This window comes from Hyaena hyaena, unplaced genomic scaffold, assembly GCF_003009895.1.
Source record: "Hyaena hyaena isolate Hyena2069 unplaced genomic scaffold, ASM300989v1 scaffold_417, whole genome shotgun sequence".
NCBI classification, from domain to species: Eukaryota; Metazoa; Chordata; class Mammalia; order Carnivora; family Hyaenidae; genus Hyaena; species Hyaena hyaena.
In genome coordinates this window covers 338,022-362,440 of record NW_024081050.1, presented here as the reverse complement: position 1 = coordinate 362,440, position 24,419 = coordinate 338,022, and the positions used below count along the sequence as shown (strand labels likewise).

General features: G+C 41.6%; 1 protein-coding gene across 3 annotated transcripts in view; it reads right to left on the bottom strand.

Moving 5' to 3' along the window:
- Window positions 1-11,585: 11,585 nt before the first annotated feature.
- Window positions 11,586-24,419, bottom strand: part of DRAM1 (DNA damage regulated autophagy modulator 1) — a 55,823-nt gene continuing 42,989 nt past the window's right edge. The window contains exons 7-8 of one of the 3 annotated variants that reach the window (XR_005531787.1): window positions 23,733-23,940; window positions 11,586-11,647 (exon numbers count right to left, since the gene is read on the bottom strand). Coding sequence is in view for 1 of the 3 variants with exons in the window: in XM_039252496.1 (XP_039108427.1) it covers window positions 23,896-23,940 (45 nt within the window). In the remaining 2 variants the exon portion in view is untranslated. Of the gene's footprint in view, window positions 11,648-21,598; window positions 23,941-24,419 lie in introns of those variants that run through there. The other 2 variants (XR_005531786.1, XM_039252496.1) reach the window with 2 other exon arrangements.

Sequence of the window (24,419 nt, the reverse complement as noted above, 5' to 3'; positions counted from 1 at the left end):
AGAGTTGGGACACTTAACCAACTGAGCCACCCAAGTGCCTCTCTTAGTACATTTAGAACAACTCAAGATTGATATAGAGGATGATAGATCACATGGAGAGAGAGGCCAGCTGTTTTAGCAATCCCAGATATGTAAGTGAGGCCATTCTCAACTATCAAGCTCCAACCAGCCTAGACCAGAGAAACCATCCAGCCAATTCACAGATTTTGAGAACATCTTAAGCCACTGAATTTTGAGATGATGTGTTATACAACAAAAACTGACTTAAAAACACATCTATATCTAATTTCACCTGGGAAGGAGCCATGATATTTTTTTAAAGTCTTAATGACTACCTCAATATGAAATCTTTCAGATGTGCCATCATTTATTTAACCATTTTCTTATCATTAGTGTCACATTGTTAACCTAATGCATCATATCACATTTATGATAACCATAAATAAAACTACCATGAACATCTTTGTGTATAAAGTTTACCCAAGTTTCTGATTATTTCATTATGATAGATTGGTGAAAGAATTGCTGTCAAAATTTAAGCCTCTTAACAAAGACCAAATTATGAGCCAAAAGGATTACACTAATTTATAAATCCAGTGAAAGTACATAAGCATACACATTTCTCTTCACTCTCATTCAGCATCTAAGTGTGAACTTTTAAAAGCAGCTTTGTGAGCTGCCTGGGTGGCTTACATCCAACTCTTGATTTTGGCTCAGGTCATGATCTCATGGTTCATGAGATCAAGTCCTGCATCAGGGTCTATACGGACAGTGCAGAGCCTGCTTGGGATTCTTTCTCTCCCTCTCTATGCCCCTCCTCTGTTCTCTCTCTCTCTCTCTCCCTCTCTCCCTCTCTCTCTCTCTCAAATAAGGAAATACTCTGAAAAATAAATAAAAGCATCTTTGCTAATCTAATCGGAGAAAAATCTCATTTAAATTTCTTTGCAAATTGAGGTTCACTTGTGTTACATACATTAACAGTCAATAATTTTTACACAACTCTCAGAATGTAGCTGATAAGACATCTTTATTTTTCTATATTAAATTAAATCCAACCTTGTTGCCACACAGGACAAAGCTGGGAGGAAGCTCAATGCCAGGTATTTTCCCCAGTTTCTTTTCCTTTGCTTAGATGGTAGAGAACTTCAAGCCCTGAATGGGCATCATAAAGGTGGTGAGGCTCTGTGATGGTGCCTCACCTGCCTCCAAGCTAGGTGCAGGGGAAAAGTTATGAAGGGGTGAGGCCATCTGGGTTTCCACAGCCTTGAAAGTAATGTCCAGTTTTCACACTTAGATATACATTATTCAGGTCCATCTACCTCAGAGGCATTGGAGTGGGTGCAAGTCCCCTTCTGCTCAAATCTTTAACCACCTGTTGCTTGCCTAGTATCACATTCTGTTAGCACCATGGGAAAGCAAGACGCAGAACTCCAGTTCCTTTTATTTGGCAGAGTTATAATTTGAGAAAGCTTATGTATGGCATGTGGGGGGTAGGAAGTGAAAGGAGGTGTCTGGGATGGCATGAAGCTATATTGTATATTACATAAAGCTCTTCACAATGGAGTGAGCAGCTATGTCAGAAGATGAACAATATAACTGTTGAAGCATAATATAAATGTCAAAAGTCTAAGAAACTACATATAGAAGTATTGAACCATAAGTCATCACATTTCTATAATCAAGAAGAAAAATCACAACATTTTTAGTGAGTTAGAAAGCAATATTAGAGTCAGACTATGAACAGACTATGAACTTCATGGACAGACTTACTATCAAGGCCCTCTGTATCCACTTCATGCCCACTATTTTTTCATACCCTGTCCTTTGAAAAAGCTTCATTTTCACCAGATTTCATAGTCTATAGCTTCCATCAATCAATGAATTAATAACTGTTCTTATCCCTTGGTTTGGTGGGGTTGATCCCCAGACCCAGTCTCAGTCATTTGCCTCCAAGGAGCATGTAGTCCTGTCTACAACTCCTTTTAATGTAAGACAACTGAGTCACAAAGCAAAGTCTTCATGAAACCCACTAACTGACCACCCATTGGCCTATGTGCTCACGTGAAACGGTGGTCAGTGGATGCAAGGACATTGCCTGCATCTAAGACAATGAAGCACTTGCAAGAAAGCACACAAAGGCTGCTGATGCCAAACATGTTATGAGGCAACATTTGCTTTGCAATCTGTGTGTTGTGACTTCTATAAAAGAATGTCAGCAAAGGAAGGAGTTGGAAACCATTCCCAATGTGGTCAACCTCCACTCACCCGCACATGGTAGAGCTGGGGCAGTGGATAAAAAAGCAAACGGAGGAATGGGGGTAGGAGGCAAAGGCAGATTGGGAAAGGGGTCAGTTTTTGTACTTAGAATTTGCTGCTGGAAAACAGAAGAGATGTTAGATTCCCGCCCCCACCCCTCCCCAAACTGTTTTACTCCTCTAAGTCTACCTGGAGTTTTTTTGGATGTAGTTACTCCACCACAAAATCTTATATCTCCTTACAATTCAACTTCAGCTAAAGGCCCTGAAGAAACAATGCATCTTCTGAAAGAACTAAAGAGTCCAGAAGCTTCTAGGTTCTACAGACCACTGTCTAAACTGAAAACCTGCTCTCGAGCCTGAGGGATGATAAAACTTCATGGACTGGGAGCGAATTCCATGTCAAGAATGTCTGCTTCTGAGAGTTTGCTCTGATTGCCCTCATCCCCATTAACAAAAACAGATGTGTGCTCACAAGCAAAGTAAACATTCAAGGTCAATATATGTTCCTCTCCGCCAATGTAGTTTGGCACTTCAATATTAGCAAATAGTCTATGAAGCAGAGTGGAACTCTTCTATAACATTGGTGTCAAGTGACAAGACTCACATCTGTGTATTAGGTTAACTGTTATATTAAATATCTATAGAACAGACTTTTTCTGTTTCATGGGGAATGATTTGAGCTATGATAAATCTACTGACATGGATTTCTCTATTAGAGAAACAAGAGAGCATGATATTTGAGAGCCTGAGTTTGAATCTTGGTTCTATGTAACCTTGGGCAAGTCATTCAACTTCAGTTTCTATCTCTAAAATGGAGGTTTTAATAACATTTGTCTCCTACCTTGTCAGCGCTAAGCATGAAAAATGTGAGCCAATTCTAGGATTGTTCCATGGCACTAAAGGAAGTGGGATCCAAGAAGGCTGGAACCCTAAACTTGTCTTTATTCATTCTTTCATCAAGTATTTACTGAGTACCTACAATGTACTGGTAGAGATACAGCAGTGATGATGAAAGACATAACTCAAGGTCATCATGGAGCCTATGGTTTCCTGGTTCGTCTGCCACCGTAGGGTGACTCTTTCATATCACTCAGCACCCTGAGCGTCGTGTTTCTCAAAGTTATTTCTCAAAGAATTACCTAGCACTCTTGTGAAAAGACAGATTCTGAGACCTCATCCTGCTGAATATCACAGGGGGACTCTGACTTCCTTTACCTCACTGGCAAAATAGGGAGCAAAGCAACCCCTACCACAATCTTATTGTGCATTCCAAGAGAAATAGCATATGGGAAAGGACTCTGGAAACCATGAAGTTACTTTCCAGTGTGTGGTATCCAGGCTCTCTCTGGAGGCTTTAGAGAAGCCAGCCAAGGGCTACTCAGCCTGTGTGCTGTCCCAGTGTCCTCTTACCCCGTCTCCTCTTTCTGGACTCGCTGGCGACATGAATCAAACCCACCCACCCCCATTTTAACCTAATGAGCTAATGGGTCTGAGACTGAAAGAAGCCTCAAGTCCACCACCAAGGTGGACACTTGCATTATATTCTTAGGAGTGCCTATAATAAGGCTTCAGAGGGTCATTCAGTGGCCATAACTGGTGGTTTTCAGGGTACAGCCCTGCCTTCCCTTGTCAGCAGCTCAAACTGGAAAATAACAGATTAAGAGTGGTGAGCTGTAGGGTCTTGGTAAATCTTCATCACCTAGTCCCTGTCCTCTCTCCAGCTTTATCTCCTCCTCCTCCCCAATACATCCACCTAACCTCTGACTACCTCTCCCCTTTCAGCAATAAAATCCTCCAGTTTTAACTGGCCACAAAGCCATCCAGAATAATGACTACATTTCCCAGCCCCCTTGCTACTATGATCAATGGGAAGTAAGCAGAAAGTCATACGGCTGCAACCAGAACCAGTCTGCAATAAATACCTGGGATGTGTTTTTTCCCTTTTCTACCCAATTCCATCCTCCATTCTGATGCTTGGAATGTATATGTAATGGCTCAAACTCTAGCATCTATTTTGGATGTTGGGAACAAGACATTATTCCCAGACATCAGGAGTACTAGAATCGAGAAGGGGCTTGGAACCCTGAGCACTGTGTGGATCCAAGACGCTAATCTGGTCTTGAATTATCAACCTCTGGACTTTTACATAAGAGAGAAATAAACTTCTATATTAAGCCATTGTTATTTTGGGTTTCTGCTACTTATATCCAAAATGAGTCCTAAATGACATAGTGCTTAGGAACTGGATTCTGGAATTAGATTGTCTAGGTTCTATCACTTATTAGCTCATGGCCATAGGTAATTTGCTTCACTTCCTTGCCCCAGTTGTAAAATGAGGATGCTAAAGATAGCATCTATCTTCTATGTACGAATGAGCTAATACACATAAGGCATGAAATCTGTGAAGCCTGGAACGTAGCACACATCTAGAATAAAGGTGTGCCCCAAAGTAGCAAGGTTGAAAGTTATTCTTCCCTTGAACCAGAGGTAGGTTCTTTTTTAGTGCTACAGTAAAGGCAACAGTGCTAATAATATCTTTAAAGTTGTTATAAAGCACTTTACAGGAATCTTTCCAACATCCCTATGAGTTCTGTAGTATTACTTGCATTCCACAGAGAATAAAATGGAAGTTTGGAGAGGTTTAGTAAGAATCAAAGATCACATAGCTACTAAAGGGCTGTGATAGGATTCACAGTCAGGTATTTTACCTACAAATTTCCTTCCTTTCCCACAAACCTTAAGTGCAAGTTGTTGTACTGCTATGCATTCCTATCATGCCCTAAACACATAATTTTTGCAAAGTGATTCCCCGGCTAGATTTTTCTATTTGTAAAGAATAAAGAAAGTACCCCAATTCCCTATGTGAAACACTTTGCTTTCTGGTCCCTGACAGCTCAGCAAGTAGGCCCTTGTATGTGATCACAAAAAATGTAAGACCTAGAACATATTTTGAAAAAAAGGGATCCGGCCAGGGCTCAGCTCTGCAATGAGAGTAGAGGAAAAGCCTTGCTACACCTTGTTAGAAGCTGGATACCGGCGCTTGATTCTGAGTCATGTTTCAGACTCACTCTAAAAGGGACCAAAGAGGAGCACCTGGGTGGCTCAGTTGGCCAAGCACCCGACTCTTGATTTCTGCTCAGGTCATGTTCTCACAGTTCATGGATTCAAGCTCCATATGGTGCTCTGCACTGGCAGTGTGGAGCCTGCTCGGGATTCTCTCTCTCCGTCTCTCGCTGCCCGTCCCCTGCTCTTTCTCTTTCAAAAAATAAATAAACTAAGAAGAAAAAAATTTTTAATAAAAAAATAAGAGGAACGAAAGAGGAGTCAAGCATCTGGGGCAGGGTGAGGCTTCATGACAGCGCATGTGTTTTGAATTGCAGAGTCTTTTAACAGAAGCAATTTGGAAGCAGGACTGGGAAGTTGCTGCTAACTGGAATGCTACAGCCATCTTCCATGTTCCCTCAGGGCAGGGCTGGTAGCTCTCACTGCATTTGGGGGGTATGTAAGTTAGATGCTAGGAAGAACTTGCTCACGCTAATGATTGTGAAGGGCAGACACAAATGTGGTTGTAGAATACCGTTATCTCTGCAGATTTGAAAAAAGTGTAGGAAAAAAATTCTTTCACACATAGAGGGTATGGACTGAGCATCAGCCTAGTAGAAAACAGGAAGTGAGCACAAAAAGTAAAGGTGTAATGGTTTTGAGCAGTAAAAAACAGACCTGAGTTCAAATCCTAGCTTATAAATCCAGTGATTTGGGGCTCACCTCCTCCACCTCTGGGGTCCTCTTCCCCCACCCTCCCATAGAGAGGATCATAGGACGCCTACCTCGGACTATGAGGTTGAAAAAATACGTCCAATAATATGGGAGGCATTCAATACATACTCATTTCATCCTTTTCTCATGAATCTTTTCCTCTTTTTGTGACTTTATGATTCAGTACTTCCTGGAATTCTAAGGCACTAGGAATTTTCCAGAGAGCTTAAACTGCTTACTGAGCTTCTGAGCTCTTCCCAGCATTGCTTTCTGAGAGAGGTACATGGCAGAGCTAGATTAGAAATCGGACAGACAAATCAGGCTTTGCTTGCTGGCCCGGCAGCCCCCTCTCACCGTTCTCATTGGGCAAGAATGGTATTGTCACAAACAAGACACTCCACGCACACAGCATATACAATCAGTGTGGCATGTGGCCATTGCTTGGCACACTTTGCTGCCTGAAGTGATGTGCATCTTTAACCTCTTAAAGGGTTGTGTCTGGGGTTCAGCAAGAGGCCATGGGAACAGCAGGCATCGGCCAGCGGGTACGCCTCCCTACATGGCCTGGGGCCTCAGGGCCCCTGGAGCACACAGTGAAGGGATGGGTTTAGGAGGATGCTGACGACTTTCTAAGCTCAAAGTTCCTCTGAGCCAGAAGGCAGAGAATTTCTCAGTGAAAAGTAATTTTTATGCCCTCTGTTCCTTTCTATAGGCTATACTCCCTGGATTGTGTTTACAGTTTTCTCTTGAAGAAAACATTTTTTAAGTCTATATAACATTTCTTTCCTAAGAGGGGGGCTTCCTGTAGAGGCAGCATGAGGGGTGGGAAGCGGGGAGTTAACAATGAGGGAGGATGTAGGAAAAATGACAATATCATCTTAGAACAGATCACCCCAATCTCTTGCGTTTGCCCAGGTTAGGGAGGCTTGCCTGACTTCCACTTCATGGGAAAATGACAATGATAATGACAATGATAAATGATAATGATAAGTGGGAAAAAGTTATGTATCTCCATTTCCCCCCAAGCCTCTTACAGTCGGCCACGTCATTAAAAAGTTTTAACCGCATAAGGCTTACACCCAAAGTTTAGAGAGGAAAAATATAAATTAAAAGGGAACTTACTTCTGAACAAAGTTTTTTTTCTTTTCTTCACCTGTACTTTTTTTTTTTTCACTTTGAGATGAGAGAATTGTGAAGGAAAGAATTCCTTTTTCAATTCAGAATCTATGTTTAGTCCAATAATAACTTCCACTGTCAAGTGTAGCTGCCCCAAAATGAACACAATCAATGACAAGCAGTTTAAAAGAGTGGCCTTGGGGCGCCTGGGTGGCTTAGTTGGTTAACCGTCCGACTTTCGCTTAGGTCATGATCCCACGGTTCGTGGGTTCGAGCCCCGCGTCGGGCTCTGTGCTGACTGCCAGCTCAGAGCCTGGAGCCTGTTTCAGNGAGCCCCGCGTCGGGCTCTGTGCTGACTGCCAGCTCAGAGCCTGGAGCCTGTTTCAGTCTGTGACTCCCTCTCTCTCGGACCCTCCCCTGCTCACACTGTCTCTCTCTCTCTCCTAGAAATAAATAAACCATTAAAAAAAATCTATTTTAAAAAAAATAAAATAAAATAAAATAAAAGAGTGGCCTTATATGATTTCTACCTCTAAAGGTAAAGGGCACACATACAATGTTATCTATCCTGATTCGATCCCAATATTTCCTCTAAAAGAGAGAGACAGAGAGACAGAGAGACAGAGAAACCCAAAGGGGAGAGGAGTTGGCTTCCAGTAGCTTTCAATTCAGCTGAAAAAGGAATTGGGCTGGTTGCTACTTCAGTTGGCCCCTTCTGGGGTTTGTGAAGGGGTGGCCTTTACTGCAGTCCACTAGTGCCCTCTACCGTCCACTTTAGGAAATATACAGGGCAGCACGAACTGCTAAACCTGGATAGGTCATCTTAACACCCTTTCAACTTTTCTGACAAAGAAATCTCAAAAACTTGAAACTGTGTGATTCCACCTTTAATTCACTGAGGGTAGTTTATAGTCAAGTTATATTTTTATTTTAGAGACTGATAGAATGTTACGAAGAAGCTTTAGAAAATATTTAGCGCTTTTTTTTTTAACCTAAGTGTATTAGCTCTGAGATGTATTAGCAGTTATTATGTGAAACCATAGGGGACTAGGAAATGCGGAGTTAAATAAACAAGAAGTAAATATTAAATAAGCAGGTTCTTTCCTGCTGGACTACTCAGACCCTTTAATACGGATTATGTATCTCCCAAGGGGAAATGCAATTTCCCATTAGCAGGGGAGATAATGGGAAATTGCATTTCCCCTTAGCACTTGACAACACAACTACTTTTTATTAGAATTTCTTGTAGGACCAATATTCCAGGAAACATACTTGGGCAGTGCTAATCGAGTCAAAATGAATCATTCTACAAATTTGGAAACTGAGCCCCAGGGAGGTGCCAGTGACTGGGTGGTTAGCAGAGCCACCCTGAAGAATCCCTTGGGAGGCTCTCAAGCTCCCAGAGTGGTTTCTTCCCCAGAGTGCCCTTGTCCTTAGAGTTGATCTTTAGCATTTATGTTCATCATAAACCCATAAAGCACGGGTATTTGTGGAATGGGGAAGGGCACTGCCCTTAGTCAAGGATACTGGGAAAGTGAAGTAGCTCCTTTCAAGTATGCTTCAACTCTCTCTAGAGAATTTGTTTCTGATATTTCCAATTCAATTTCTGTCTCCTGTGAAAAACTTTATTGTTTTATAAAAACCCTATATCCAACAAATATTTATTTTATTTTCATTTTTTAATGTTTATTTATTTTGAGAAAGAGAGAAAGAACAAGCAGAGGAGGGGCAGAGAGAAAGGGAGAGAGAATCCCAAGGAGGCACTGTGATGTCAGCACAGAGCCCATTTCGGGGCTCAATCTCATGAACCATGAGATCATGACGTGAGCTGACACCAAGAGTCAGATGCTTAACTGATTGAGCCACCCAGGTGCTCCTATATTCAACAAATATTTATTATGCACATAGCTCTGTACTAGTTGGATGAAACAAAGAAGGGCAACATAATATACCACATTGGTTAAGAGCAAATGGTTGAAAGTCAAGTTCTGATTCTGCCATATTCTGGCCGTGTGTATTTGGACAAGTCACTTATTATCTTTAAGACTCAAGATATGCAAACAATCTAAGTGTGCACCAACAGATGAATGGACTAAGAACCTGCCATATGGGCACCTGGGTGGCTCAGTCAGTTGAGCATCTGACTTTGGCTCAGGTCATGATCTCACAGTTGGTGAGTTCAAGCCCTGCATCAGGCTCCCTCGCTGACAGTACAGAGCCTGCTTGGGATACTCTCTGTCTGCCTGTCTCTCAAAATAAATAAATTTAAAAACTTTAAAAACATTTTTAAAAAGAAACTATCATATATATGTATATATACATACTGTGAGATATCTATAATGGAATATTGTCCAGCCTTTCAAAAGGACATGTTGACATTTGCAACCACATGGATGCACCCAGAGGACATTATGCTAATTGAAATAAGCCAGACACAGAAAGAAAAAAACTGAATGATGTCACTTATTTAAAAGTTGAATGTCTAGAAGCAAAGAACAGAATGGTGGCTACCAGGGACAGGAGATGGAGGAAATAAGGTGTTGGTGAAATGGTAAAGATTTTCAGTTACATAAGATAATTAAGTGTAGAGAGCAAATGTACAGCATGGTATTTAATATTTAATAATACTGTAACGAGTCTTAGAAACTTGCTAAGAGAGTAGATTTCAGGTGCTCTCATCACAACAACAACAACAAAATAGTAACCATGAAAGGAGAAGATATGTTAATTAGTTTGAAGGCAGTAAACATTTTGTTATATATGTGTGTGTATCAAATAATCATGTACACTGTAAATATATACAATTTGTATTTAAAAATCAATTTAACATATGCTAATATGTGCTAACTAATTTGGATGTAAATTTTAAAAATAAAATAATAAAAATAAATAAAATAAATGAATTTAATAAATAAATATAACACTTAGATTCCCCATCTATAAAATGCAGACACCTTCACAAGATTGAGGGTATTATCTACTAATACCTTCATAGGATTGTTTTGAAGATTGAATTTGAAAATACATGTAAAATGGTTAGCACAGTGTCAGCACATACAAGCATTCAGTAAATCTCTGCTACTATGTTGGAGCAAGAAAGAAAACAAGCACATCCAAAACAGATGAACATATAGGGCAGGGAGAGAGAAGAAAGGGAAACAAACCACAAGGGACTTTAGCGATAAAGACAAACTGAGGGCTGATGGAGGGAGGTGGGTGGAAGATGGGCTAGATGGATAATGGGCATTAAGAAGGGCACTTGTGATGAGCACTGGGTGTTGTATTTAAGTGATGAATTACTGAATTCTACTTCTGAAATTACTATTGCACTGTATATTAACTAACTAAAATACAAATTCACAAAGGCACATCCAAAAACTTCAAATAACAGGGGCGCCTGGGTGGCTTAGTCGGTTAAGCGTCCGACTTTCGCTTAGGTCATGATCTCGCGGTTCGTGGGTTCGGGCCCCGCGTCAGGCTCTGTGCTGACTGCCAGCTCAGAGCCTGGAGCCTGTTTCAGTCTGTGACTCCCTCTCTCTCTGACCCTCCCCTGCTCACGCTGTCTCTCTCTCTCCTAGAAATAAATAAAACATTAAAAAAAAAATTAAAAAAAAAAAAAAACTTCAAATAACAATATAAGGGAATGGATCAGAGATAGCATCTGGGTTTCATGCTGCTTACCAACCACACTGAGCCTGTACTGTCTGCTTCAAGTTATATGTTGAGAAGAATTCTGAAGTTCCTACAAGCCTTAGAAGGAAGGAACACCAATATCAATTAGTGATGTTTTTCATAGGAAGGGGAATGTGGATATGAGGTTATATGGTACATGCCATTCTTAGGATGAATAAAACGTCACATGTGGCAGATTAGATAGAATAGTCATTTCTGGAGGAGGTAGGATAGAGGCACTTGGGGGATGGGTTTGATATGAATGAAAGGACAGGAAGAGGTATCTGGCACCAAGAGTTTTCTGAGAAAATGTGTTAAGGATAAAACCCACATGGCCATTTGGGTGGCAGTAAATAGACCAGCCTGTTTAGAGAAAGGTTTGATGCTAAAGATCAGCTCTACAAATATGGTGACCAGAGCTACTGAGCTGGTGACCCAACATCAAATAAGCTGTCCCATTGTTCCCATAAATTCCTTCATATGCACTGGGCCATGTGCCTAAATTTGAAGTCCAGAAAATGTGGACACCAGTAAGTTTCTAGTACCATCTTGTCTACCATGGAGCTATTCAACGACTCTTTCCCTTTGCTCATGAAGACCACCTTTTTGTGTTCAGTTCATGGCTGCTGTTCAAAACCCATCACTCTATGTGCACTTTAGAAAGTTGTTACAAACATCTTCCATCATGTGCAGATGGCATTGCAGCCTCAAACATCTTAGACTCTCAACAAATGTACTCATAGATCAAATTGTCATTAAAAATGAAAAATGAAGAATCAACTTACCAGAAACTGTAGCTGCCATGTATACCATGTGCCTCCTCTATGTTCAGAACTGAGCTACCTCTGGGGGTGGTTGGTGGAGGGAGAAGTATCAAAGAGATATTTATTAAAGCCACAAATAAGGATGGGAAGTTTTGAAAAATTCCTGCTTGTAAAACTTCATAATTTGGCCTAATGAAGTTGTATTCATCCATTCTTTTTTATGGAGTGTCTACCACAAAGCTGGGACTTCTGTATTAGTTGGGACTTATGTGGTTACAAGTGACAGAGAGACCTAACTCAAACTCATTTAAGCAAAAGAGGGGGTTATTATAAGGGAAAATGTGATGTCTCTGAAACCCAGAGACAGGAATGTGCCTGAGGCATGGGAACAACTGAAACCAGGAACTCAAAGCCATGAGGGCTCTTTTTTATTCTTCTTGTCTCTGTCCCTCCATTCACTATCTTCATTAGTTTCATCCTTCATTCAAGCTAGTGATCAGCTTTCTTCATATGGTGAAAAACATGGGGACAAATAGCTTCCTAATGTAACAGTAGATTTAATAGCTTTGGCCACCAGGAAAAGAAAATAAGAAAACTATTTTAACATTTTTTCTGGTTCCAAGTTGAAAAACCCAAGGGAAGGACTCATTGAAGCAGTTGGAGTCAGGAAAACTCCAGGGGTTCATGAAACTGACATGGCAGATCCTGTGAGAACCACAAAGATGGAGATAAGGGAGAGGAAACTTCTGGAAGAAAGAGGGTAGGGTGAGGTGCTAGGCAAACAAAGCAAGAAATGCCTGTTATACATCTTCCCTTATTGATTGCCAACTCAACTTAGCTATCAATCACTTCCATTCATTTAATAAGTACCTATTTACTCACTATCTGCTACATGCTAGGTACTATGCTAGGCTTGGGGATGAAAAGATGACCATGATATCTCTTAAGAGTGCTAGGCATTCAGAGATACAAAAAAATAAAAAACAAACAAACAAAAAAAACCCCATAAAATATACTTGTTCAGTAACTTACCATATAACTGGGGAGAGAAACTGTGTATTTGGGGAAAAACCAAGGGTCAAGCTATGTGTTATAGAAGATGAATGTAAAAGAAGGTAAGTGGGGCCAGTGTGCCTGAAACAATCAGGGGAAGCATCTTGGAGAGGGTGATACTTTGCAGGGTCTTTAGAGAGTGAGGAGGTTTTTGTTGATGACTACATGTGTTTCAAGTGCAGGATTTTCACATCACACTAAGTGAGGCCCTCTGTTCATGGCTCTCTGCATCTGGAGGCCTTCTGGAATGCAGCCGTCAGCCAGTGGCCCTGTTCCTTTCTCAGAGACAGGACTACCACCCACAGCTCTTCTGATAGCCTTGTTTTTTATTGCCGTGGCTCATTGGATCAAAGCCTCTGAGTTTGATGCAAGTTCAGAATAACTCAAGGATTAACTCATCTTTCTGTGCTTGGGGAGCTACACAAGCAACATCTGGTTCAGCCTGCAGAGGGATTCTTCACCCAAAGAGTTTCAAATTTCAACATGTGAGCCATCCTGCTGAATAACATCATCGACGGGAAACAACACTCAGAGACCTCATCTTGTAACAAGAGCTCTGTGTAACACCCCGTGGTCATGTTTTGCACACAACTATAATAAATGGTGCAAATTGTAACAGGTTCTTCATCATCTTGTTTCTTGCCAAAAGGACTGAATTCCACATTGATGGGGTTGAAATTCCCTTGTGGGTTTCCTCTGGGACCATTCCATAGCCTGTGCTAGCACTGTTAATAACACCCTTCCTGTGCATAAACCAGCCCATAGGCTCACATTTTAATGTTGTGACAGGGAATCTTTTGGTCATTCCTTTTGTCAAATGTCATCTGTCACCTCCCTGTCTGTCCAGGCCCCCCAGAATGTCTGTGGTTAGGACCACTCCTTGCCCCTTGGTAAATCCTGGTTTTGCAAAGCCCTTACTCCGTCCTCTGTATCCCTCTAGTCCCACCACTCTTAAAGTCATCTTCAAGTCAAGATTTTGCCATGTTCTTAAAGGTGACACACTATAGCTTATTTATTTTTGAAGGGGGTAGGGGCAGAGAGAGACGGAGTGAAAGAATCCCAAGCAGGCTCAGCACTGTCAGCACAGAGCCTGAAGCGGGGCTCAAACTTGTGAACTGTGAGATCATGACTTGAGCGGAAATCAAGAGTCAGATGCTTAACTGACTGAGCCACTCAGGCGCCCCAGGTGACACACTGTAATAACTAAATAATTGGGTGCTTTGTGTCAGGGGTATCTTATTATAGAGGTACTGTTATCATACCCATGACTCACTGGAAAGGAAAATGAGGCTCAGAGTTTGAGTGAGTTGCCCAAGTATAAGATATGAACCCATGTCTCTCTCATTTCCAAAACTGTGTTTTTTTAAGGGATAAATATAGGGACCCAAGAATATGGTCATGAGAGTGTCACAAGGGAATCCCTGATTCCAAGTTGGGGAAGGAGAAGGGAAGAAGAAAACACACAGAATATGACTATGAGTTCAAAGGAGGAGAGTTCTGAGACATGGTGAATTGTGTCCAAAGCCAGGACAGGTTGGTGAATATTGAGGCCACTGGCATCAAACAGGTTATTGGCAAATGTTTTCAAGAAAAGCTTGAGTAGAGTAATGGACCTGGAAGAGGCCAGATAGTGAGTGGACTTGTACAGACTCTGCCAACAAAAGGAAAGAGTCACATGCAGATGATGGAATAAAGTGAAAGGCTGGTCTCCATCTACTAACCTTGAAACTCTGGGGTTAAGGCCCAGGAGTTGGTTTAACAAAATCTCCAGGTGATCCTGATACACACTCAAGCCTGTGACCCACTTCTATTGCAGTTTCTCAATCTTGGCTGCATCCTGAATCACCTGGATTCCCTCCATGCAGCCAGAGTCGAAAACCACTGCCTCAGTCAAAGGGGGGTGGAGGGAAGGTATAATTCTAGCTGCACTGCAGAGCTCTGGCTATCCCAGGCATTGTGCTAAGGATGGGCCTGAAGATAATCCAACAAGCTCCCAGTGCTTTGCAGGCATTGCTCCAATGAATCCTCATGACAAGTCTACAAGGCAGGAACCATCATTAGTCCCATTTTATAGATGGGACATAGAGTTTCCAAGACATTACCTGACTTGCCTGGGGTGTCACAGCAAGGATCTGGCAAAGCTGGAACTTGAAAATTAAGCCTTCTTTGACTCATTCTTTTTAAAAAATATGGTAAAGTATACATAACACAAAAATCACCACTTTTGCACTTAAATAAATAAAAGAAAAGCTATAGAGAACAAACAGGATTGATGGATGGAGGTGGGTGGGGGGATGGGCTAGATAGGTGACAGGTACTGAGGAGGGCATTTGTTGTGATGAGCACTTGGTGTTATGTGTAAGTGATGAGTCACTAAATTCTACTCCTAAAACCAATACTACACTGTATGATAACTAACTTGAATTTAAATAAAAACTTTGAAGAAAAAACAATCACCACTTTCACCATTTGTAGGTGTACAATTCAGTGGCATTAAGTATATTCACAATATTATGCAACTATCACCACTATCCATTTCCAGAACGTTTTCATCATTTCAAACAGAAACTTCCTACCCATTAAAAGTAACTCCCCATTCTCCTCTCCCTCCAGGCCCTGGTAACCTCTATCTGCTGTCTGTCTGAATCAAAGTATTTCTTCTAAATCACTCTTTCCAGATGGGCTCAAAGAAGAAATGGAGGTGTCGAAGTTGATCATTTTTTCCCCTTGACTAAGGGTATCTTTGAGTTAGCTAAGGCTCCCATCTGCTACCTGTGTTCCCAAAACACTGAAAAATGTGTGATTCCCACCAAACAGCACATTCTCTCTTCCACTTTGTGCCAAAGCACAAGCGAATCCCTCCACTCTGGTATCTTTTCTCACTTTGCCTCCATTTAGCAAACTGGCTCCTCCTCCAGGTCTCCCTCCAGGCATGATTGTCCCCAGGGATCTGAACCAGGTGCCTCAACTGGTCGCACAGAACAGGCTTTGCAAACTGGCATGCACTCCAGTCATGTTGGTATTTTATTAAAATTCAGATTTGGACTATATGACTTCACTCATATGTGGACTTTAAGATACAAAACAGATGAACATAAGGGAAGGGAAGCAAAAATAATATAAAAACAGGGAGAGGGGACAAAACATAAGAGACTCTTAAATATGGAGAACAGAGGGTTACTGGAGGGGTTGTGGGAGGGGGATGGGCCACATGGGTAAAGGGCATTAAGGAATCTACTCCTGAAATCACTGTTGCACTAATGCTAACTAACTTGGATGTAAGTTTAAAAAATAAAAAGTAAAAACAAACAATAAATAAATGAAATGCAGATTTGGACTTAGTGGGTCTGCATTTCTTATCAAGCTTCCAGGTGACGTTCATGCTGCTGGTCCCCGAAACACACTTAGAATAATGAGATCAAAGAGAGTAGTGCTTCTCCATAGTACGTTTTGCAGCAGTTATTCCCTCGGCTGTTTCTCCATTCCACTCCAAATACCTTGAGGACAGAAACCCATCTTACTTATTGTTATATTCCAGAGCCTAGCATTGTGACATCCCAGAGTTAACTCTCAATAAATGTCGACAGATGAATAAGTAAATGAGTTCACAGGCTGGAAAAATAAAAAGGAACCCAATCTGTAAAGAGCCTCACAGACCATACTAAGGAATTTATGGGGAGCCACTGAAAGATTTTAAGAGGGTTATATGTATCATATGTGTGTGTGCAATGTGTTATAAAGGACCAAGACTGAAATTAAGGAAATAATAGTGAGCTACTGCACTGGTCCAAGTAAATGATTATGAAGGACTGCACTAAGGTAGTGATGGTGGAAATGGAGAGGAGAAAGGATTCGAGACCACAGAGATGGGTTGACCAGACATTCCCATTTGTTTCAGACGGATCCATTTTATTCTAGGTACAATTGCCAATAGTGTCCCTTTCACTCCTCCAAAATACCCTGGCTTGGCTGAACTATCTGTTCACCCTGTACATAGACTAAGTTATTAGAACATGAGGTGGGATGGGGAACAGAGTGAGCAGTCTAGGATATGGCTCTCAAGTTTCTGCTCTGAGTGACCCAGTGGACGTTAACACCATTTACTAAGCTAGGCAGCCAGAAGGAGAAGCAGTGGGAGAAGTTTTCCTTAAAATAAAAATAGTTAAGTCATATAGCAAGTCACTGAAAAGTGTTAAGTAAATTGCAGTAATAGCATGACAAAAATTACAAAGGAGACACACAAATGGTTGAAGTTTTGGGAATACCGATCAAAGAGATCACCAAACTGAGAACCTTCCTTCCTCAAGCTCTGAACTGAGTTAGTCTCAGAGCAATTTATTAGGAAACCTGTCCTAACCTGCCACTCAGACTAACTGCAGATGGGAAGTCAAAATGGCCAATTAACTCTGGGTTTTGTTCCTCTCCATTTGCTTCCCTTCAAGTCACCACTGTGTCTGCTCCCTACGGCCAATGGATCTTCAAGATGTCCCATATTATATTTGGCCATGGTCATTTAGGCAGTCAAAATAATGATGTACTACACTAAGCCTTAACTAACTGAAGCAGAAGAACACTTTCTCTGAACACAAAAATGTTCTATCTCATTTATAGGCCATATAACCCAAGATCCTTACTAACCTCTATACACACTTGTGAACATCTTGGCTTTTTTCCCTCTCCCCAACATGTCAACAACTAGGTAATTATTTAATAAACCTCAGAACATACCTTTGCTTCTTGTCATGGCCAGAGAAATATGGGATTTTCCCAGTTTCAATTTCAAGGTGGCTCTTACTTAAGGGTTCCAAGTGTGGTCAAGCAGAAGAGTAAATTCGCCCACTAGATAGAGCCTTTTGAGGGAACTTTCAAACAAAACTGTGGCTTTTCAAGTATTAAGAGGAAATGACAGACTGAACTAAGCTCAGGATTCATTTTAGTGCACGTGTTAAAGGTTATGTTAGCAACTGTCAAATCACTGGCCAGCTCTAAATACATCACTCTTCACCTTAAATCAGATGTCCTGGGTGGTACCTGAAACTTGCTCCTCTGGGCTGACCCTGAGGCAAAGGGAGCACTCAAGGTGAAATCTGTCTTCCAGGCAGATCTTATCACTGGTGCCAATATCAGTCTCATGGGCAAGAGACCTGGAACTCAGGAACCCAAATCCTGAGACCATTATGGTTTCCTGCTGCTGTTAGAGACTCAGAGAACTCGATGGAGTGCTGGAGGTCTGACACAGTAGTGAGGCTGTGCATGGGGCGGGGAGCTCTGTATGTTCCACTCAATTTTGCTGTGAACCTAAACCACTTTAAAAAGTAAAGTTTATAAATTTTTAAAATGGCATAAAAAGGGGTTGGCTGGGTGGCTCAGTTGGTTAAGCATCTGACTCTTGGTTTCAGCTCAGAACATGATCTCATGGTTCACAGGGTCAGCTCCACATTGGATTCCATGCTGATAGCACAGAGCCTGCTTGGATTCTCTCTCACTTTCTCTGCCCCTTCTCCACTCACACACTCTCTCCCTCTGTCTCTCTCTCAAAATAAATAAACATTTAAAAAATAGCACAGGGGCACCTGGGTGGCTCAGTCGGTTGGGCATCCGACTTCAGCACTGGTTCGAGCCCCGTGTCGGGCTCTATATTGACAGCTCAGAGCCTGGAGCCTGCTTCGGAATCTGTGTTTCCTTCTCTCTCTGCCCCTCCGCTGCTTATGCGCATTCTCTCTCTCTCTAAGAAATAAACATTTAAAAAAAATTTTTAATAGCTAAAAGGTACATGTAGGCAAAATTAAAACCTATTATTTCTAAATAAGTTTTTTTTAAGTTTCTCAATGCTGGCACTTCCTCTCTATCTTTGCGGCTCTCGCATTGCTGTATCCCCCACCCACTGGGTCATTCCACAATGACCACCAAGCCAAGGGGTCAGGGAGGGCCAAAGGATCTGTGAACTCCCCCTGGTGTTCTCATGGGTCAGTTTGCCAGAAAAGGGAAAAGGGATATTATGATTGATGACTGAGGTCTATAAAAGCAAAATGTTCTCAGAAGAAAGTGTAAGTGAAGTAATAGCCCTTCAAAGAGATGCCAGAAAGAGAAAGTGGGTAGAAAAGGCACAAGATTAGAAGAAGCAATAACAAAAGTGAAAGATCACAATGAAAAACCCAAGTGGGATGGAGACACTTTTGACCATTAAAAGGGGAAAAGTAGGAGCCATCGGGGAGGAAAGAGAAGAGAGTCCTGCTGTCCACAGAGATGGGAGCAAACAGCCTTGCCCTCCCTGCCTTAGCCCTGCCTTAGATGCCTAAATAAAAAGGAGGAACAAAGAGGGAGAGTGTTTGTAGAAGGACAGTGACATGGTCAGCCTCCTTCTGTCCCACACCATCTACCCCAGAATTCACGTCTGTGCCTATCAATGAATGAATGATTCAATCCTGCAAAGGTGAACTTATAATCAGCATCCTTAATTTAGAAGGAAGGGTAAAATAGTTGGAGAGGTTTTCCAACAAAAAAGATGATCAAGTAAAAAGGTTCTAAAGGCAAGATGACTGTATTTGCCAAATTACAGATGCAGTTTCCATTTGTCCCAGCATTCCCGCTTACGGGCATTTCTCCCCCAGATTTCCTCACACATGCGTGAAATGATGTAGGTATAAGGTCATGCGGAAGTTTGGGAATCACACAATTACTCATCAAATAGGGGACTTGTTAAATAAATGACGGCACAGCCACACAATGGAATACAATGCAGGTGTAACACAGAACCAACTAAAAAAATAAGGAAGGTCTCTGTATTGATAAGGAAGCATCTCTAAGACCCGTTGCTTAGTCAAAAAAAAGGAAGGCTCAAAGCTGTCAGTATAGTATGCTACAGCTCTGGTAGAAATTAAAAGGAAAACATTTAAAAAGTGTGTCTGCTTGTATTTTCAAAAAAGTGGCTATCTGCAAAAAGAGAGGTGTATTGAGTGTGAACAGAGAGGTGTATTGAGTGTGAACAGAGTACAAAGGCTTCTCACAGAATACCTTTTTATTTTGTGTTGATCTCTGAATCCCCTGGATACTATTGCTGATTAAAAATTTTTGAAATAATGGGAGCAGCCGAATCCCCACTTATCTAGAAATTATTTTTCCACCCCAGTATGGTAAGGCCAGATAACGGTAGTTACCGTATTTGCATATTAGAACTCTTGGGTAATTGGATCAGTCAGGGCCCTTACTGGGATATGAATCAGAAATCCCTATCAAGTTTATTGAAGTTAAAAAGACACTCTGTCAACTCACATGCCTGAAGAGTTCAGAAGCAGAGCTGGCTTTGGGCACAGTGGGACACAGAGCATTGCTGAGGGACTGTATAACTGTGGGCTTACAGGCATCTTACTAGGCACCCTGGCTCAAATCACAAAGCAGATGGTTGGTACCTCGTTCAGCATTTTCTAGGCATCGATTTTGGCAGTCACCGCCACTCCCCCCCCTCCCCTTTAAGAGCCTTCATTTTAGAAGATGAGTCTCCTGGGGGTGACCAAGGAGAGTCAAAGCTTCCCCTCCAGGGCTTGAGGCTGCGGTTGCTCTTATGCAACAGACAGGACGCAAATGCATGACATTGTGGCCTTGAGAATGCCTGGCATTCAGAGCCAGACCAAGAATATGTGTGTGGGGAGCCGGCTGGGCTTACTGACTTGCCAGAATCAGGGGGTGGGAGAGAACGGGATACCACTTATCTCCCTCCCAACCCCTCTTCCTCATTCCAGGGCCCAAACACCACACCAGAATGTCTCCAACTGAGTAAAAAAATGGGAACATGGGACAATGCCACATGCAAGGGATGTCAGGAAACCCAAACACAGCACAACACTGATGTACTTAATTTGGTTTATGAAATGCAGTTTCTGTGGAATCCTCTGTTAGTGTTTAAAAAAAAAAAAAAGGAAGAAAGAAAGAAAAAAGACCCACTTGATTAGAAATCAGAAAAACAAGAGTCCAGACTGGAATGTGTTGCCATCCGGCAATAGCACCTCTTGCATATCATTGAGCTTCTTTTTGCCTTAGTTTCCTCCTCTGAGAAATGTGATAACTGACTGACTGACACAGGGATGAAATAAAAACACAAGTAGCTTGAAAAAGTATAACTTCGAGGTTGACTGAAGGCCTGTTTATTACCTACGTGGCTTATGTTTACTTTTTTTTAACCAGAAAAGGTTGTCACCAAATATAATGTGCTTTACTTGGAAACAAGTTAAGTTGTCTTTTTTGGTGTGGGGGTTTGGGGGAAAGTTTTAATTCCATGATGAATCTACTGCTTTGTGTCTGTCCCAGATCCATTTCCCATTCCTTTCTTCTGAGAAACAACTTTCACCCACCATCAGCCCAGCATTTCAGACAGTGTTGACCTATCCAGAGGTGGGCAGGTGACACAGGTCTGACTAATCAAAGCATCACACCTCCCAGAGCGGGGCATGGGCATGTGACCCAAGTCAACCAATCAGAGACAATGAGCTTTAACTCCCAGGCTTTTGATGGAACTATTGAGAAGTCTTCTCTTTCTGCTGGACAGGTTGTAAGCCTGGAGCTTCTCGAAGCCATCTCACTTCCACCAGGGGAAAACCTGCCTGAGAATGATTCCAACAGAGAGAAAAAGCAGATGCAAGAGGGAGAGAAGAAATGGGACCCAGCCATCCCTAAAGCCAGCTCTACCCCTGGACTTCTCAGTCACTTGAGTCAACAGATGCCCCTTTCTTCTTCAACAAGTTTGAGTTGGATTTCTGGTACCATCAACTCTAAGAGTCTAGCCTGATATGAACTTCTGATACTAATGTTTGATCTCTGCAAAGATGAACCACTTGTGCCCACATGCAAAGCTATAAGAATTAAGAAAACACAGAGTTTAAACTCTACCTCTACAGAGTCCCAGGGGAGCTAGAATTGCTCCCAGGACATACACACTTCATAGTAGTACCTAGTCAACATGTTATCATTGAACAGAGACACAAATTACTAAAATAAAGAAATATTTCACTTTATTTTGCTCTTTCAGCCAAGAGGTCCAAGGAAATGCAAAGTCATGGAAATCAGAAATAATACCAAAATGTGGATAAGACCAGCTTTAGAGGTTTCAAGGAACCAGCAGAATGTGATTGTCAGAGTGACTTTTGGCGTTCTCAGTTTGCCAAGCCAGGTGTACCATTTTGTCTATCCCATGTAACAATTTTGGTGGTAACTGTCCAGGTTGAAGAGAGTTGGCATAGAGTCGTGAAGCCCAAACAACTGAAATGTTTACAGTACACAAAGTAAAACAGTCAACATTACTGAGCGATACAGACCATTTGCTTATCGCTTAACTAGTAGACCAGTGTAAATCTCATTATGCAGCACTACAAATATCCCTAGTCATTCCTTCACTTGTTCACTCATTCATTTATGTATTCAATGAGTATTTATTAAGCACCTACTGTGTACCAGGAGGCACCCTGGTAAACACTGGATTTACAAAGATAAAGATTAAGGCACATACTCTGCCAATCTATCTCACAGAGAGATACGGACATGAAGAATAATAATGCATCACGAGAAGTGCAGATAAGAAAAGTCTGTTCAAAGTGGGTCCCAGCTAAGGATTCATTCTCCTACAGGTCTCATGGCACAGGAAGGTGACATTTCTCCCCCATCTTCAGAATACTGAATGCTTGCCAGAGTTTCAGTCTTTCAGTTCCAGTGTTACTACGGGAACCCCCAGCATTACAACAAGTTGCAACAGACTCAGACCTGGTTACAAGGTTCTCACTGCTGAGCACAGGCAACACAGTTTGTTGTTGCTGAGGTGGCTGACTGCTTCATATTCACCCAGCAGATAGTTCCTGAAGAGCCATGACATGCTCACCACTCCCAGATTCCCTCCCAGGCTGTCCAAGTGGGCTGCTCTGGCCTTGGCACATGCCCTCAAGGTCTGGAGCCACTTGGCCAGATGTAGTTTTGTGGTCTGGAGGGTCTCCGAAGGCAGGCCTTCTCTTCAACCTTCAAACCTAAGCCTTAACGTTCCAAGGCCCACTTCTTCTTCTGGAATGATTTGCTTTTCATCTGTCATTTGTGATTTGGGTGAGAAGGTGGAATGTGTAAGTCTTGCTTAACAAAGGACCGGGTTCACATTTCATATAGTGAGCAAACATCCAGCCACAGGCATTAAAAGAAGGATCAAATAAACTGCACCCTCTACCCTCTCTTCTCTCCTCTCTCTCAGACCTACATTCTATTCCACAGGTTTACTGCCATGAAATAAATTCGAGATGTGAGTTTCAGCTTCTGAGTCAGACTGTATATCAATTTACGCCAGTAACAATAAAGGGTGGTTTTATAAATGGTCTTTCTAATGCTTTTCACAGGTTGGCTTTTGTGGAGGTTTCATATTAACCAAAGGTCTCCTTCCCACAATCCATCTCTTCTACAAATGATCCCTGAGATACTTTCCATCCTTGCTCATCCAGCAAAGACAATGATCCAGAATCCAATGAGGCTTTCTTGTCAGGTGCTTGCTTCCATTTTCTTGTTGTTCTAAGGCTTTTCTAATCTGCCTTGCCGGATTCATCCCACCTGGAATGAGGCCCACTGTGGAATGCCAGTCAGCAGCAAGGGTAGACACTGTGGCTCTGTGAGCAGGGAGGCCCATGGGGGACGGAATTGAAAACCTGAGGTCTTCTGTGTTCACTTAGAGTTAATGTGCATAGAGACAGTAAGGCCTTTCAGTAGAAGCATTATGCTTAGTTCATATAAAAATCAGAGTATCCTTGATAGTGTTAATTTGTTAACTAAATCGTTGTGATCATTATAAATCAAATTTTATAAATGTTGTCGTGATATAAAATTAGACAGTTCATGCTTTAAAAATAAAACTTTAAAATGAATATGCCCTGATTTTACTTCTTAGTGAATTCCTCATTTAGTGTATTTGCACCAATCACTTACACACAAAGAAAACAAAACAGAATCTGTGCAAAAACAAGAGCAGTCCATTTTCTGTAACACCTTATCTTCTCTGTAATAAAGTTGTTAATACAAAAAAGTGTCTACTGAGAAAAGTATAAAAACGTTGCTATGATATCACAAATGCTCTACATTCACTAGGAAAACATACCTTTGGAAATAGTACAACTATTGGGAATTCTTAATGAAATTCAAGTCCCGGATGTGCCGCAGATTCATTCCATGCAGAGCAGCGTTAAGGCCCTACCCGTCCTCTGTACAACTTCCAGAAACTGTCTGCGACTTTGACTGAGTGACATAGAATTCTTCTTTCTTCAAATATCATCATTGATTTCTGTGGATATCTTTAGGGTGACACTCTATTAAAAACAGAAGAAAAAGGTTCCAAAGGAGGTACATTGGTGCCAGCTGTGGACTCCCAACAGCTTTCCCCCACCCCCTCAGAGATGACCTCACTATGGTTTCTGCAGAGTTCGAGTTGGGTCTCAAAGAATTTTCTTGGCCGCCTTCTATATCCTTTCAGCTAAGAATTCACTTGTTTCAAAATATAAGGTCTTCCCTGTTATCAAACTTGACAAGGTCCTCCCTTTCCTCTGCCTTGGGAACATTATCAATAACAAACTTCTGTTTATTAAAAGGATATATTTCCTATTATTTAGAGCTAGCAAATGAGGCCTTCGAAAAGTTAATAACCAGGACATATGACTATATGCATCTAGTGGCAGAGGACATATGTGAATTTCATTGTTTGGGAGAGCTGTTAAAGATGCTTCCCCTAGGGAATAAACTAAACTGCATAACGTTTACATACTTTTCAAACATGGAAGAATAAAAAGAC